Here is a 15093-nt window from a genome sequence, read left to right as displayed (position 1 = left end):
ATTTCGACGCGTTCGGTTTTAATAAAGACGTTTGTTTGTTAGCGGTTAGCATGCAGGCCTTGTCGTAGCATACTCGCTTATGATATGTTGTGATAGCAGGATTTAAAGAGTATTAAAATGTCCAAAACAGGATTACGAACCTGTTCTTGATGTCTATTCTCAAGTCTTACAATGAAGCAAAGAGTTAAACTAATGATTAAGGATTACCAGTTCAAATGGACTGTACTGTGTTCATTACTAGAGTCACTGGTTTGATCTCCATACTGCCTTTTTTTTCAGAATGAAGACCATTCTCAGCACCCAGACGGTGGACATCCCTGACAACGGTACGTGTGTGATATTAGATTAGACTCAACTTTAATGTCATTGTCAAAGTGCCTGTACAGAGTCAATATAATTAACCTGAAGTGCATAAGTGGTGTATTTACTGTAAATAGGAATGTGCACAGTGATTAATGTACAGTAGGTAATCAGGTGTGTGTGTGTGTGTGTGGTAATATACAGTATGACTACACATTTGTGTAAGGATAAGACATGTCAAGAAGATACCATGCCCAAATGACATGTATGAAACATTTATGCAGAGAATAAATATAGGTGGAACATACGGTAGTGCAGTGATAAACAGGTTATAGATGGTGTAAAGATTCATTATGGATGAAGCAGTGCGGTAGTTTGTTAATGTGATCAGCTTGGTAACAGCCCCAGGAAAAACTATCTTTTCAAAACTAGTGTCTGTCTGATGGGAGGTATCTTTTGATGCCCCTCACCCTGTTAATGTCCTCCAAGGTGGGTAGGTAAGTGGTGATGATTTGACTCTGAATGGCTTTACGGTCTGAAGCAGTGCAGTTGCTGTACCACAGTCTGAATGTTGGAGCAGCATGTCTCTTCAGCCTTACCTGACTCTGTGTGGAACTGGGGTTAAAACACAAGTCCTGATTAGTGTGTTCTGTTTCAGTGTTTCTTCGTATCACAGATGTTCTCGCTCGATCCTGCATTTAGCTCGGTATATAACGTCTGGGGAGGTGGCAGTTTAGTGGTTAAGGCATTGTTCTTTGGATTTGAAGGTTGAGTTTAAATCCTTACCACTCTCGGGCCCCTAAACAAGGCCCTTAACCGCTGTAGCTGGTCAGTTGTATGAATAAGAGAAATGGAAGTCGCTCTGGATAAGTGCTTCTGTCAAATGGTGTAAATGTTGGTCAAATCTACAAATGTGAAGGTGCTTTTACATTTCTGCTCAGTGGTCAAGGATCTAGATTACTGTTTACTGCAGTACACAATTGTTTGCGACAATTTGTCCCAGGAATACTTGACCCTGTTTGCTTCAGTTTTTAAAGTGCATTTAGAAATGACTTTTGACCTGTCAGTGTTGTACAGGACATCAAAAAGATGTACAGACCAAATAGAAATGGAGGTAGTTTGAGGAATCATTCTTAAGTATGCTTATATTATCGCTTGTTCTAACTCCTACAGTCGACGTGACGTTGAAAGGCCGCACTGTTAGCGTGAAGGGACCTCGCGGAATTCTGCGCCGTGAGTTCAACCACATCAACTTGGAGCTTCGGCTGCTCGGCAAGAAACAGAAGAAGGTAACTACAAGCTTTGATCGTAGTTTTGACCCGGTCCAATATTTTTTTTTACCCCGGAAAATATTAGTGTAAAGGCTTCACTTGAGTCCCAGTGGGTGTGTTTACATGAAGTCAAATAGTAGTCTGATTGATGTCGGTTGGATTGAGAGTGCTTTCCAGGAAATTCCTCAATTGATCCCGAGGATATTTCGGTTGTACTACTGGGGGTGGTGCAGATGTGTTAAATTAGGAAAAATATGCCATGTAAACACACACACTATTCTGATTTGTGTGAATTTTTTTTTTTTTTTACTATTTATCAATTTTCCGAACAAAATCTTTGTATAATGCAAATATTGAAATCTGATTGCAGTGTTTAGATAAAATATGCGGTAATTTTAAGTAAATCAGATTTCATGCCTAATGAATCCTGATATGATTTTTGAGGTGGCATTGATGCATAAATAGTTTTATTCCACTTGGTCGACTGCAGCTGTGATTGGTTATGCTTTGCTTATAACAATGTTTTATGTAGCTGCGTGTGGATAAATGGTGGGGTAACAGGAAGGAGCTGGCCACTGTCAGAACCATCTGCAGCCATGTTCAGAACATGATCAAGGGGGTAACTCTGGTAAGGGCATTTTGCTTGTATATTGTTTATACTTTTGGTTTATCCTAATGTAATATTTTTAATTTGATTGCTGCCACTAACATGCTTTATTGGGACCCCAGGGTTTCAGATACAAGATGCGATCTGTATACGCCCATTTCCCCATTAATGTGGTGATTCAGGAAACCGGCGCTCTGGTGGAGATCAGAAACTTCCTGGGGGAGAAATACATCCGCCGTGTGCGCATGAGGGCAGGTGGGTATGTGAGAGAGCTCACACGTTTGCATGCTTATGCTGTTTAGAAGGCTGCATGTGGACCAGGCTGTGTAATGGGTTTGTTCTGGGATTCCTAAATATCATGAACAGTTTGACATTTCTGAAGGTTTCTAGCAAGACATGCCATTTTTAGAGTCTATTTAATTTTATTTTGTTCATGAAACCTTTATTTCATGATGTAACATACAATACCGTAAGTGTTAATACACTATGAGAGTACCAGCAAGTGAAGGAATACAATAAATGCACATGATGGGAAACTTATTTTTTTAAAGCACCATTAAGTGTTCAACCTTCCTTCTGACTGGCTTCATGGTGTTGCACTGAATCTTTGTATTATTGTGAATGTTTCTGCAATAAAAAAAAACACCAATAGAAAAAAAACCCACCTTTTATGCCACATGTTGTGCCAATCCAAGATAAGTGATGGACTTTATTTATTTTTAAGTTACTAAAAACTTTTAACCCTAATTGTGTCTCGATGTACACAGGTGTGAACTGTTCCCTCTCCGCTGCCCAGAAAGACGAGCTGGTCCTGGAAGGCAATGATATCGAGCTGGTGTCAAACTCAGGTGAGGCTTTACCTCAGGAACAGTGTTGCACAGGTCATTGTGTACAAGGACATCACAGTATCAGTCAGATGAAACTTCAACAATGTTCTCATCTTGCAGTTGATGGAAAAAACAGGAATTTGTGCCTAGTTGTGGTAAATTGTTCACAATTATCAATGAATGGAAAATGCTGACCAAACCAAGCTGGCAGCGCATGATGACGTGGATGTTAGTGTACAAATAACATCACTGACAGGTTTTTTTTTTTTTTTGGCTAATGTTTTTATTTATTCATTTTATTTTATACTTCATGACATATGGAGAATGTATGATTTTTGAAGAGAAAAAGAGAGAAAATACCGAGTCCCATTAAAACCCGCTGGACAGTGGTTTTATTTATTTTATTCCTTGTAGAATAAGGATTTACCTTTTTACACCACCTGTCTCAGAACACAATCTGTTTTTAGTTAATACTCCCCAATTCCCTTTTTTATTCAGAATCCTGTTATCTTGTATTTATGTCCTTCGTTTTTGTGTACGAGACCCTGATGTTTTTAACGTTTCTTCTTCCAGCGGCCCTCATCCAGCAGGCAACCACAGTCAAAAATAAGGATATCCGAAAGTTCCTGGATGGTATCTATGTCTCCGAGAAGGGGACAGTAGTGGAGCCAGAGTCATAGAGGACATGAGGTTAGACCCGGGGCCTTTTGTCTGGCTTTGTATCGCTTTCTAAATGTTGGATTTTTCTTGTCCACTTGGAACTGTATCACATTTTTTGCTTTTCTTTGTAGAATGGTGTGTCTTAGTGTATGAACTAAAAGTCGACCGATAGTGAATTTTACAGATGGGTTAGATCGTACTTGCCGATGACCGATTAATCAAACGGAATGACTAAACTTTGTTTAAAAAATAAACACTTCTGAATCATGAAGTCCTCAGAGTTGATTGTGTGTATGAGAGAGAGAGAGAGAGAGAGAGAGAGAGAGAATATGAAGGATGCGTTCAAACTTTAAAAAGTAGCACTTGAAAAACAGTTGCATCCAAAATTGATACAATTTAAATAAACAGCATGTAGTATCAGTGATTCTGTACTGTATTAAGCGCCCTGATTGGTATGGATTTTTGGCAATAGTTCCAGCAGTCAACCTCTAATTTTAACGTCTTAATTGTTTAAACTTTGTGCAGCGTGAATTTATTAACACTACTAACGCTACTGTCATTTTCAGCTCACACACAATCTGCATGTTTATTCCTCATGAGTTAGTTTTCCTGAATTTTAATTTCTGTGTATGCATGTGTGTGGTCTATTTTAATACCCCCCATCCCCCCTCTTCTCTTTCAGCTGCAATAATCCAGCAGGCCACTGCTGTACGGAAAATGGACATCCGAAATTTTCTGGATGGGGATTTACGTCAGCAAAAAGACCACTGTGGTGGAGCAGCCTGATTAGCAACATTGGTCCTTGTAAAATCTGTCAATAAACATCTTTTTTTTTCACCACCAGTTTTTTGTAGTTGCTTGCATTAATTTAAGTTATGATAATATAATGCAGAAGTGAGATCTTGTTTCAGGCGAGAAACTCACGTGTGAGAGGTGCACGTGGTCAGAATAACAGCAGTTGCACAGCTTCTAATGTACAGTGACTTATTAAGGTCTGTGCTCCCTGTGACTGTGCATGCAGCCTTATGCTGCCATCTGTTGGCATGTTACAAAAGTTGACTCAAAACTGTTTTATCCCCTTGTAAGACTAAACGAGTTGTGATTGGATTGTAAGCCGTTAGTGGTGGCAGCTGTGCCACTCATGCTATGGCCTTGAATTCATTTAAGTTTTGGTGCTTGTCTAAGCCTCAATGTTGAGATTTGTTTTCCCTTGCAGATTTTATACTTGTCACTATTAAATCTGGGCTATAAGAATAGTGTGATTGTGTAGTAGTATAGATGATCAGTTGTGAATAGGTTTGAGTCAGACTAAAAGCTCTGCTAAACAATATCTGCAATGTTAAATGTGTTGGTACCAAAAGCAGTTTAGGAGGTTTGAGGTGCATTTGGTTTTCCAGTTATTCACTGTGCTCAAAGTCCGGCCTTTTCCAGGTTCTTCCACTTTACAATTTCAGGTCTTCCTCATGCAGGGACATATTAATTTCAGTGAAATGAGATTGCAATGATTTGTTGCAGTTTGTGTAGAAAGTAAATGTGATTGTCCGGTGTTAATATATTGTACATTTGGCTAGTGTGTGTGTGTAACTAGAAAACATGCAAAAAAAAAAATTTTATATAAGTGAAAACAATTCAAGAAATATCTTAACGATTTTTAAATGAAATATATTACATGTATAAAAGTATTCTGACTATTTGCACAAACACTTAAAAATGGTGCCTCATTTCTCTTAAAAATTGCTGAGATGTTTCTACATCTTGACTAAAGTCTACCTGGGAAAAGGACCTCCGTCTGGGTTGAAGGATCACAACACTGGAGTGGTTTAGTGACAACTATGTGAAAGTCCTGGAGTGGCCCAGCCAGAGTCCTGACTTTAACCCTATTTATCACTGGAGAGAAAAGAACATTACTGTGCACTAACGCTCCCCGTCCAATCTGACCAGTTTGAGAGGATTTGCCATGAAGAATGGCAGAAAATCCTTCAATACAGGTGCGTTGCATCATAACCAAAAAAGACTCGAGGCTGTAACTGCTGCCAAAGGTGCTTCTACTAAGTACTCAGTAAAGGATCTAAATACTTTTATACTTGTGTATTTAAAAAATACATTTTACAATGCGGGGAGAGTGGTGGCTCCAGCGGTTAAGGCGCTGGGTTGCCGATCGGAAGGTCGGGGGTTCGAGCCCCGGTATCGCCAAGCTGCCATTCTTGGGCCCTTGAGCAAGGCCCTTAACCCTCTATGCTCCAGGGGTCCCTTACGAGGGAAATATCAAGGTCCGTGACGTTGGGCCGCCTTCCAGTGGGCTTACCACCTGCAGGAGGGACCGTAAGGGACGGTGCTGTGAGGATTGGGCAGCAGTCGAAGGGGGGGGCCTACTTAGACTGCTGCCCCCGCGACCCGAATTACGGATAAGCGGGAGAAAATGAATGAATGAATGATGAATGAATGAATGAATTTTACAATGCAAGAATTGTTTTCGCTGTCGGTATGGGACCTGAGTGTAGACTCCTGAGGGAAAAAATACATTTTCATGATCGTAGAATCAGGCAACATAACAAAATTGAAAAAATGAAGGGGGTCTGAATACATTCTGAATGCACTGTGTAGCAGGACGTCAGGGTCAACAACACCTTCAGAAATCACTAACTTACATTTTTATATATTTTTGTACATGAATATGTATTTAATTTCTCTCAGTAGACCACAGACAGGTTGGGGACCTGCTGAAAAATACTGATGGTTTCTTTAGCCGTGGCATCATAATGAATTAATTAGGTGTATTTATTTTTTATTATATACACACACACCCACATATATATATATATATATATATATATTTCCATCTCCACCCTACTGTCTTCTACATCTGCCTCTTTCAGACCAACTACTTGCATGTCTTCCATCACCACATCCATAAACCTCCTCCTTGGCCATCTTCTTTTCCTCCTTTCTGGTGGCTCCATCCTCAGCATTCTCCTACCGATATATCGCATGTCCCTCCTCTGCACATGTCCAAACCATCTCAATCTCTCCTCCCTCACCTTGTCTCCAAAACGTCCTACATACTCCCAACAAAAACCTCAACATCTTCAGCTATGGTACCTCCATCTCCTGTCTTTTACTCAATGCCACTGTCTCTAAACCATACATCACAGGTCGCACCACAGTCCTATAAAATTTCCCTTTCACTCTCATAGATACTCTTCTATCACAAATCACTCCTGTCACTCTTCTCCACCCACTCCACCCTGCCTGCACTCTTTACTTCACTTCTCTAACACACTCTCCATTACTTTGCACCGTTGATCCCAGGTACCTGAACTCCTTCACCTTCTCCACCTCTGATCCCTGCAGCCGCTCCACTGCCCTCCCTCTCATTCACACACATGTACTCTGTCTTAGTCCTACTGACTTTCATTCCCCTTCTCTCCAGCATGTACCTCCACCTCTCCAGGCTCTCCTCAACCTGTTTACTACTCTCAACACAAATCACTCTTACACAGTGATTTTGATAGTTAAGGTGAGTGAATGTCTTTCTGGCCCTGATGTCCTGTTACTTCCCCGCGTTTCCGGCGAGGCCCCGCCCCCTCTTGCGCGTCATCACGTCGCGCCAGAAAGAATCACTTCTGGCGCCAAAGACTGGACGCGCATTATTGCGCACTTTTCGGCTACAATAACAACAAAAAAGTTGATGACAACTGGTAAAGATGGTGAGTCGCTTTTGTTTGACTTGATGTAGTTTAAATGCGCACTCTGTAGCTGGTCCCTGCACTGCGCTCTATCCGAGCAGATTCGGAGTAAAAGCAAAACCCTGCACCAGCAGCTAACAGCAACTTTCACTGGTCGTTTTTCAAACGAATCAGTCCTCCTTGTTTCTGTGCACTTCATAGGGATGGACAGAAGGAGTCTAGGGAGACTCGTTGAGCACTAAATATTTAAGGAGATGTTTATTAGGATACAGCGAGTCTGCGAAGCATAACAGGCTAATGGCAAAGTGCTTGGCACAAGTTTACAACCGGATGCGTTTCTATTTCTGTTTTTATTGTTATTATTATTTATATTTAATAAAAGGAATTTAAATATTGAAGTCTGGAAAGAATATAGGAACTGTTGCTCTTGAATTTAAGCTCAGCAGGTGCTTTGGGGAGATGGAAAAATAGCTAGCAGACTCCTGGAGCATGGACAGGAACTCAGCATGATGATGTTTAATCTGGAGGGAAAATCAAGTTTATTTAAAATTTTTTCCCTGATAAAAAAATAATCCTTACTGCATGTGCATGCACATCTGTTATGTTTTGTTTTCTTTTAAACCCCAGTTACAGGGTAACTACGAACTATTATTGATTTCCTCATTGGTTTGCATTACATTGACTATTAGAGGACAAAATTTGGAAAATAAAGATTTATTTTATTTCACCTCTTAACAAAACATATTCCCATATATATTTATTTAATATAAACATGAAAGGGGTTGATAATTATCATGATAAACAGCCTACCATAAATCTCCAATGGAAAAAAAAATCTGTGTGTGTATATGTATATATATATATATATATATATATAAAGATTTCCACAACTTCGGAATAATCCGAACTTCCTATTTCCTTTTCTGCTGTTTTAAGTCTATAGAAGTAACAGTGACATCAGGCATAAAACAAACAGTTGGTTCTCTGCTTTTGAATTGAGGGGAAAACATTTTGTCTTGTTGCACCTTTCAAACTATGCCCTGTTCCTGTTGCAGGACATACGCAGATTCTTCGCACCAAAGCCCGGCACTGCGGGTGGCAGCAGCAGCACCGACGACGAGCCAAAGAATAAAAAGAAACCGGCTAGCAAGGTTCACGTTATTTCTGTAGAAACATACTTTGTAGTGATGTTTAATTACATATTGATCGTATCTTTTCTTTCGCTTAGACTACAAGCTCCAAATTAGAGGAAAAGCGATCAGCCAAACGGAAGAAGAGGGTCATCACTGACTCGGGTACAAATTATATAATGAATCCTATCAGATGGTATAGTCTCTGGGTCGGACCATAATGTGACATTAGGGGAGTGTTCATACCAGTGGCGGGCTGTGCATTTGGTACCAGGGCCTTCAGTGTGGACGTACCCGACTTAATCCACCTCTTATTACCACCATTACGTCGGAATTGTAGAAACCATCAATACTATACAAAAACGCAAAATAACAACGCGTGTCATTACAGAGAGACATTTCACATATGGAGGGTGAATATAATTTTACTAAATCAGGAAATCCAGTTAAGACTCCAAACCTCTACAATACAACCGCAACTTTGCACCTACATCATCTCAAGCAGTTCAGAATAAATATTTGTCTACATGACAAAAACATAAAAATGTAAATTAAATACTAATAAAATAAGGTTTTCTTTGTCATACTTAAAGCCATCATGTCTGTCTTTCTCATTTTTGGCAGATGAGGAGGAAGAAGAGAAGAAAGGAAAGAAAAGCCCTAAAAAGGAGAAGCCTGCTGCATCTGCGAAGAAAGATCCTGTGACTTATGTGTCTGATTCAGGTAATGGACATCCTATAAACATGAACCCTTTTAGTGGTTCCCATTTATTCAGTCAGGTCAATATATATATATATATATGGGAAATGTCAGTTATTGTTATTTTAGATGTCTATCGCAATATATTGGGCTTAGAATTAAACAGTGAATGTATGCTCAAAGGGCGGGAGTTCTGGACGCCTCCAGAATCAGAAACTTGTCTGCACAGCTGTTTCTCTGAGTTGTTTCTAGAGTTGATTTCAGATCTAACAGAGATAAAAAAAAAAAAAAAGAGCGCTATGAGAGTATGCAGTGCATCCGGGAAGTATTCACAGCGTTTCACTTTTTCCACATTTTATGTTACAGCCTCATTCCAAAATGGATTCAATTCATTATTTCACTCAAAGTTCTACAAACAAAACCCCATAATAAAAACATGAAATAATTTTGTTTGAAATCTTTGCAATTTTATAAAAAAATAAAAAAATTAAATGTACATGAATATTCACAGACCAGTTTCCACTGATCATCCTTGAGATGTTTCTACAACTTGATTGAAGTCCACCTGTGGGAAATTCAGTTGATTGGACATGATTTGGAAAGGCACACACCTGCATATGAAGTCCCACAGTTACCAGTGCATGTCGGAGCACAAACCAAACCATGAAGTTCAAAGAATTGTCTGTAGACCGCAGAGACAGGATTGTATCGAGGCACAGATCTGAGTAAGGGAACAGAAAGAAAAATGTCTGCATTTTTTAGGGGCCCAATGAGAACAGTGGTCTCCATCATCCCTAAAAAGAAGTTTGGAACCACCAGGACTCTTCCTAGAGCGGGCTGCCCAGCCAAACCGAGAGATCGGGGGAGAAGGGCCTTAGTCAAGGAGGTGACCAAGAACCCGATGGTCATTCTGCAAGAGCTCAAACGTTCCTCTGTGGAGAGAGGAGAAGCACTCTAAGGACAACGACCCTCAGCTGTAATTGGTGCCAAATGTGCTTCAACAAATTATTGAGCAAAGTCTGTGAATACTTATGTACATGTGATTTAAATTTTTTTGTTTTTCTTTATTTTCAGATTTTAAAAACACTTTTTTTCACATTGTCAAAATAGGGTTTTGTTTGTAAGATTTTGAGGAAAAAAATATTTTTTACTAATTTTGGAATAAGGCTGTAACATAATGTGGAAAAAGTGAGGCTCTTTGAATACTTTCTAGATGCACTGAATTTTAGTGAGCTCATGATTAACAAACGCCTAGATTGCAGAAAACAAATAGAATATTCAGAACATCCAGAGCAAGCTGATTCTCCTGGATTTAAGTGTATCTGTGTCAGTCACCAATCAATCCAATCTTGAGAGGGTTTTTCTCAACATGTAGGAATTTGAGGTTTTTAGGTTTTACTAAAATAAAAAATAACAAGACTAACAGTTTAGAACCAAAATCTTATGTGTGGTAGGTGGTAGCTTAGTGGTTAAGGTATTAGACTTTGGATCAGAAGGTTTAAATCAAAGGTTCACGAGTTCAAATCCCAGTCACTTCAAGTTGTAACGCCTGGCACTCTGAGCAAGGCCCATAACCCCATAACGTCTTAGTTGTATGAATGAGATAAATGTAAGTTTCTCAGATAAGTGGGTCTGCCAAATGCCATGAATGTAAATGTAAATCTTATGGACAGAGGAGCCAAAGCTCAACTTGTACTGAAATGAAGAGTGTGGATTAGGAAAGGGCCAACTCATGATCCAAAGCACACCTTTAGCTAATGGGACCGGTTTCCTTGTAGTTACTGTGTAATGGGCTTTATTGTTTGTTGAGATTTTTCCCCAAAGCTTCTACACAAAAGGACATTGATTCACAGTACATGTGGATAACGAACGAAGTGGGATGTCAGGGTTCCAATGCATTTTGAAAATGTGTGAAATAATATGGAATTTGATTCGAGTGATTTCGAGTGAAGAAAAAAAGAACACGAAGTATTGAAAAATATTTGTGTAGATACATTTGCTCATTTCTATCGTTTCCCAAAAGTTGCCCATCCACACTGAAACTTTTGAAAATGCTTAAGTTCCTGTACTGCACATGCTCAAATAAGACGCTGGAAACCTTGTATTTCTTCCTGTCGTTTATTTACTTCACGGATCTTTGAAACTTTGCAGCAGTGACTAAAAACGTGTCATCGCTTTCGAAAGCCTCTGTTTTCACAGTCCATCCAGCGATGTGAAAACGCCTTTTTTAAATGTATCCTCTTCTTCTTCTTCTTTCGGCTTCTCCCATTAGGGGTCACCACAGCGGATCATCGTCTCCATACCCTCTTCCTCTTTTAAACCAACTACCTGCATGCTACCTCTCTCCCTTTACCAATCATAGTACCAACATTTAAAGTACCAAACCGAACCTCCACTCTCCTCCACTTCTCCTTTCCTTGCCGTCCTTCTTCCTCTCATTCTCCTCCTTTGGCCAACAGTAGCCCAATTTCCACCGGTACCCTGTTGGCTAACGATACCTGTGGTGGTTGTTGGTAACCCGGGCTTCGACTGATCCAGTATGAATTTCTCTTTCATGATCCGTATATTCGATTTGGCACGTTTTACGCTGGATGCCCTTTTTAACGCAACCCTCCCCATTTATCCAGGCTTTAGACCAGCACTAAGAGTGCACTGGCTTGTGCAACCCTAATGGCTGGGTTCAAATGTATCCACTTCAAAGAGCGTTTTTCAAACAAACGTCTCAGTGTGAACAGAAGGTGAAAACGGGGAAAAAATTGTGGTTTCAAAACGTGTGTTTGTAAAACGTGTGGACATAGTCTAAAGATGCCATGACACTTTCAGCACCCCGACCATGTGACTAAACACATTAGAGATTGTGAAGTAACACGTTACAGTTGGAATTTTTTGAAATCTTTAGGGAAATCCGCATATTTGAGTCAGGAAATGTGTGGAATTTTGAGATGAAAAATATGTAGAAAACCCTGGACTGTGCATTTGACCTGAATCCAATTTCACTTGCTGGAGAAAAAAAACACACAAAAAAGTGCTGTAAGTCAAGTCTGTTTTTTTTTTTTCTCTTTTCTCATTTCTCAATGTAACTTGTATGAATGAATCAAGCGCCTCCAAACACCACTCTCACCACCCCACCTGTAAACACCTCTGTCATTTTGTTCCAGATTCGGATGAAGACTTTCTGTCACTGAAAAAGTCCTCGAAGCTTGAAGAGAATGGCTGCAGCAAAGACAAGAAGGGCTTGAATCCAAAAGCGACCAAACCGAAGCAGTTAAAATCACCACCTGCTAAATCTCCGAGCACGAAGGGGGAAGAGAAGAAGAGCGCCCTCAGCCCGACTCCGCCGAAGCCGGCCGCGCCCAAACACACCCCCACCTCCGTGCTCGATTACTTCGGCAACTCTACAGCCAAGAGGTCCGATAAGAAGCTGGTGGCCAGTACGAGCACCAAGAGGAAAGCAGTAAGTGCATCAGAAGAGCTACCGTGTTTCTCGTTCAGAAACTGGGTGCTGTCATCGAGTTACACATGAATAAAATTATCTGCAGTTCAGAGACTAATAGAAAGAGTAAAAACACTATACAGCACAACTTTTGGAGTAGAGTTTTGACTGGAGAAAACAGCTCGGCGTGAAAAGGCCCGTTTGCGTCAAAAGTGATGAGTACAGTGGAACCTCGATTCTCGCGACCTCAATAGTTTGTATTAAAAAAATACATAATGTTTAAAAAAACTATTTTATTATTGTATTCATTTAAAGTAGTAAATAAAACATTTATGAGAAGTAATACACAATTTTTGTTGAGTTTACAATACATGTTTAATTCCCCTTGAAAAAGGAACCATCAAAAGCAGAGAGTCAAAACCTCTTGATGTTTTTGTTTCTCGTAAGGGGTTATAGAACGTAACCCCCGCGAGTGTCGAGGTTGCCCTGTATAGCAAAATGCTACAAATGTCATACAGTTGATATTAAAAGTTTATGCACCCCTGTTAAAATGGTTTATTTCCTACATATACAGAGATACAGCAACCAACAAAATTCAATTGGAGAAAGAAATCTTTTAGTGAAAATTAAATATATAAACAAATAATCTAGGGCTGTCCAACTAAGGATTTACATGTATACGAATTAGAATTGTCAAGTCTTGAATGTAGTCGACTGATAGACACAATAAAAATACAGCGCAACATCGATGTACCAAAAAACGTTCAAATTTAGTTTATAGAATGTATAACTAACTACTGAACATTACTGAACGTGTAACTAATATCTGTCATGGGGGGTTGGATTCATTTACACACATTTCAAATGTTTATGAAAAGCTGCTTTTCAGCATTATCATTATAGGCTGTATATTAACTTGTGAACTCTGTGTGAAATCTGACATTGAGCACCCCATTTAGCCAAAATGGCACGACCTCTGCGCAGATTCGACTGTAAGATTGGGATTCGAATCCGGCTCCTCCTATCGAAGCATCGAATCTTTAAATATTCAGGGGTCACCCCTAAAACAAACACACACCATAGTGAGAATGATGTAGTTCTGTTGATGTGCATTCCGCTTGAGTTACAAAGTTATTTTTGGTCCATTTATACAGATTAATATTGTGTGAATGTGTGTGTTTTGCAGACTACACAAGATGATGAGGAAACTCACGATGACGCGGCCATCGCCAAACAGTTACAGATGGACGAGGAGATGGAGGTGAGTTTGACATGCTTTTATTTGATCTCACGAACGAATGCTGGTGAGCCCTTTGTGTTGAAACACTTCGGTGATAAACACAAATCTGCTCTTTTAGTCTCTTCCATTTTGCACCGTAGAGATTCGAGGCCAACCGATAGTCGATCTTGCCTTATACAGATAAACAGCCTTATACAGATAGCTTGGTTCCATCGTACTTGCCCATAACCGATTAATCAACCGATGGATACGGGATAAAAAAAAACAGAACATAGCACTTCATGTAAAATACTACTGAACTTTATTACAAAAATAAATAAATAAATCACTGAATCATACAAATTGGCTAAATGAATTAATTAAGATCATATTAAATATTGGGGGAAATAAAATATGCATTCAAACTGAAACAAAAAAATAACACTAAATAAATGTAATTAATCCAAAATTAATAATAAAAATAAAGACACTTCAACAAACAGCATGTTCAAGTTCAAGTTTGTTTCTATTGCGCTTTTTACAATGGACATTTATTAAATTAAGAATTATAGAATAAAATGTTTTTATGTGAATTTTGTGAAATTGTAAGCGAATTATGTGTATTTATCACTGATGAGGAAGCCTGGATGACTATGGCAAGGAAAAACTCCCTTAGATAGTATGAGGAAGAAACCTTGAGAGGAACCAGACTCAAAAGGGAACCCACTCTTCATTTGAATGATATCAAGAGTCTGATTGTAAATCTAAAAAAAACAATACAAAACACCAGAGACTGAGAAATACCATGTGTTGATGTTGTGGAACCAGGAGCTACTGAGCAACTCATAAAATAGCTCAACATCATAAGATCATTATAGATCCAACACCAACTCCTCAATGCCAGAGCCTTTAAATGTTCAAAGTCATCCAATGTCCAAACTCTTCATAAAGTGGGATTCAAATGTTGCTGGTACGTCTCTAGATGTTTCGGGATGATTGCGGGTCTAGCATCTACTCTTTGAAGGTCCATAATCTTTATGTAGTGTAGTGTCAGGAATTCACCTCTAGAGGCCGCTTTGGTACATTATAATGACTTCGGACCTTCTCAACTGCTTCAGAAACCCAGAAAAACGATCGGTATGGGCTTTTGCCAATAGCCAATGGTTACAGCAATCAACTGTCGGTGCCGATTAATTGGCAAAACCAATTAATCGGTCAACCTCTAGTAGAGATTTCAGCCTAAACCCATCCCACCAAGTGA

At 39.5% G+C, this 15093-nt stretch overlaps 2 protein-coding genes across 2 annotated transcripts in view; both read left to right on the top strand.

The window, feature by feature from the left end:
• Positions 1-164: 164 nt before the first annotated feature.
• On the top strand, positions 165-4508 carry rpl9 (ribosomal protein L9). Its single transcript, XM_083532606.1, has 7 exons — positions 165-326; positions 1474-1589; positions 2104-2199; positions 2301-2433; positions 2946-3026; positions 3579-3695; positions 4348-4508. The coding sequence occupies exons 1-6, from the start codon at positions 281-283 to the stop codon at positions 3683-3685; spliced, it is 579 nt and encodes a 192-aa protein (XP_083388732.1). The 5' UTR covers positions 165-280; the 3' UTR covers positions 3686-3695; positions 4348-4508.
• A 2576-nt stretch (positions 4509-7084) lies between these two features.
• The window catches only part of rfc1 (replication factor C (activator 1) 1), a 28813-nt gene continuing 20804 nt past the window's right edge, over positions 7085-15093 (top strand). Inside the window, exons 1-6 of the mRNA XM_083532526.1 lie at positions 7085-7372; positions 8407-8502; positions 8580-8646; positions 9106-9204; positions 12339-12634; positions 13800-13874. Of these exons, the coding sequence (XP_083388652.1) occupies positions 7370-7372; positions 8407-8502; positions 8580-8646; positions 9106-9204; positions 12339-12634; positions 13800-13874 (636 nt within the window). The 5' untranslated portion in view covers positions 7085-7369. The remainder of the gene's footprint in view (positions 7373-8406; positions 8503-8579; positions 8647-9105; positions 9205-12338; positions 12635-13799; positions 13875-15093) is intronic.

The sequence above is a fragment of the Silurus aristotelis genome (assembly GCF_946808225.1).
Source record: "Silurus aristotelis genome assembly, chromosome: 27".
In the NCBI taxonomy this organism is placed as follows: Eukaryota; Metazoa; Chordata; class Actinopteri; order Siluriformes; family Siluridae; genus Silurus; species Silurus aristotelis.
The sequence above is the reverse complement of the archived record's forward strand: the minus strand, read 5'-3'. Positions and strand labels throughout refer to the sequence as shown.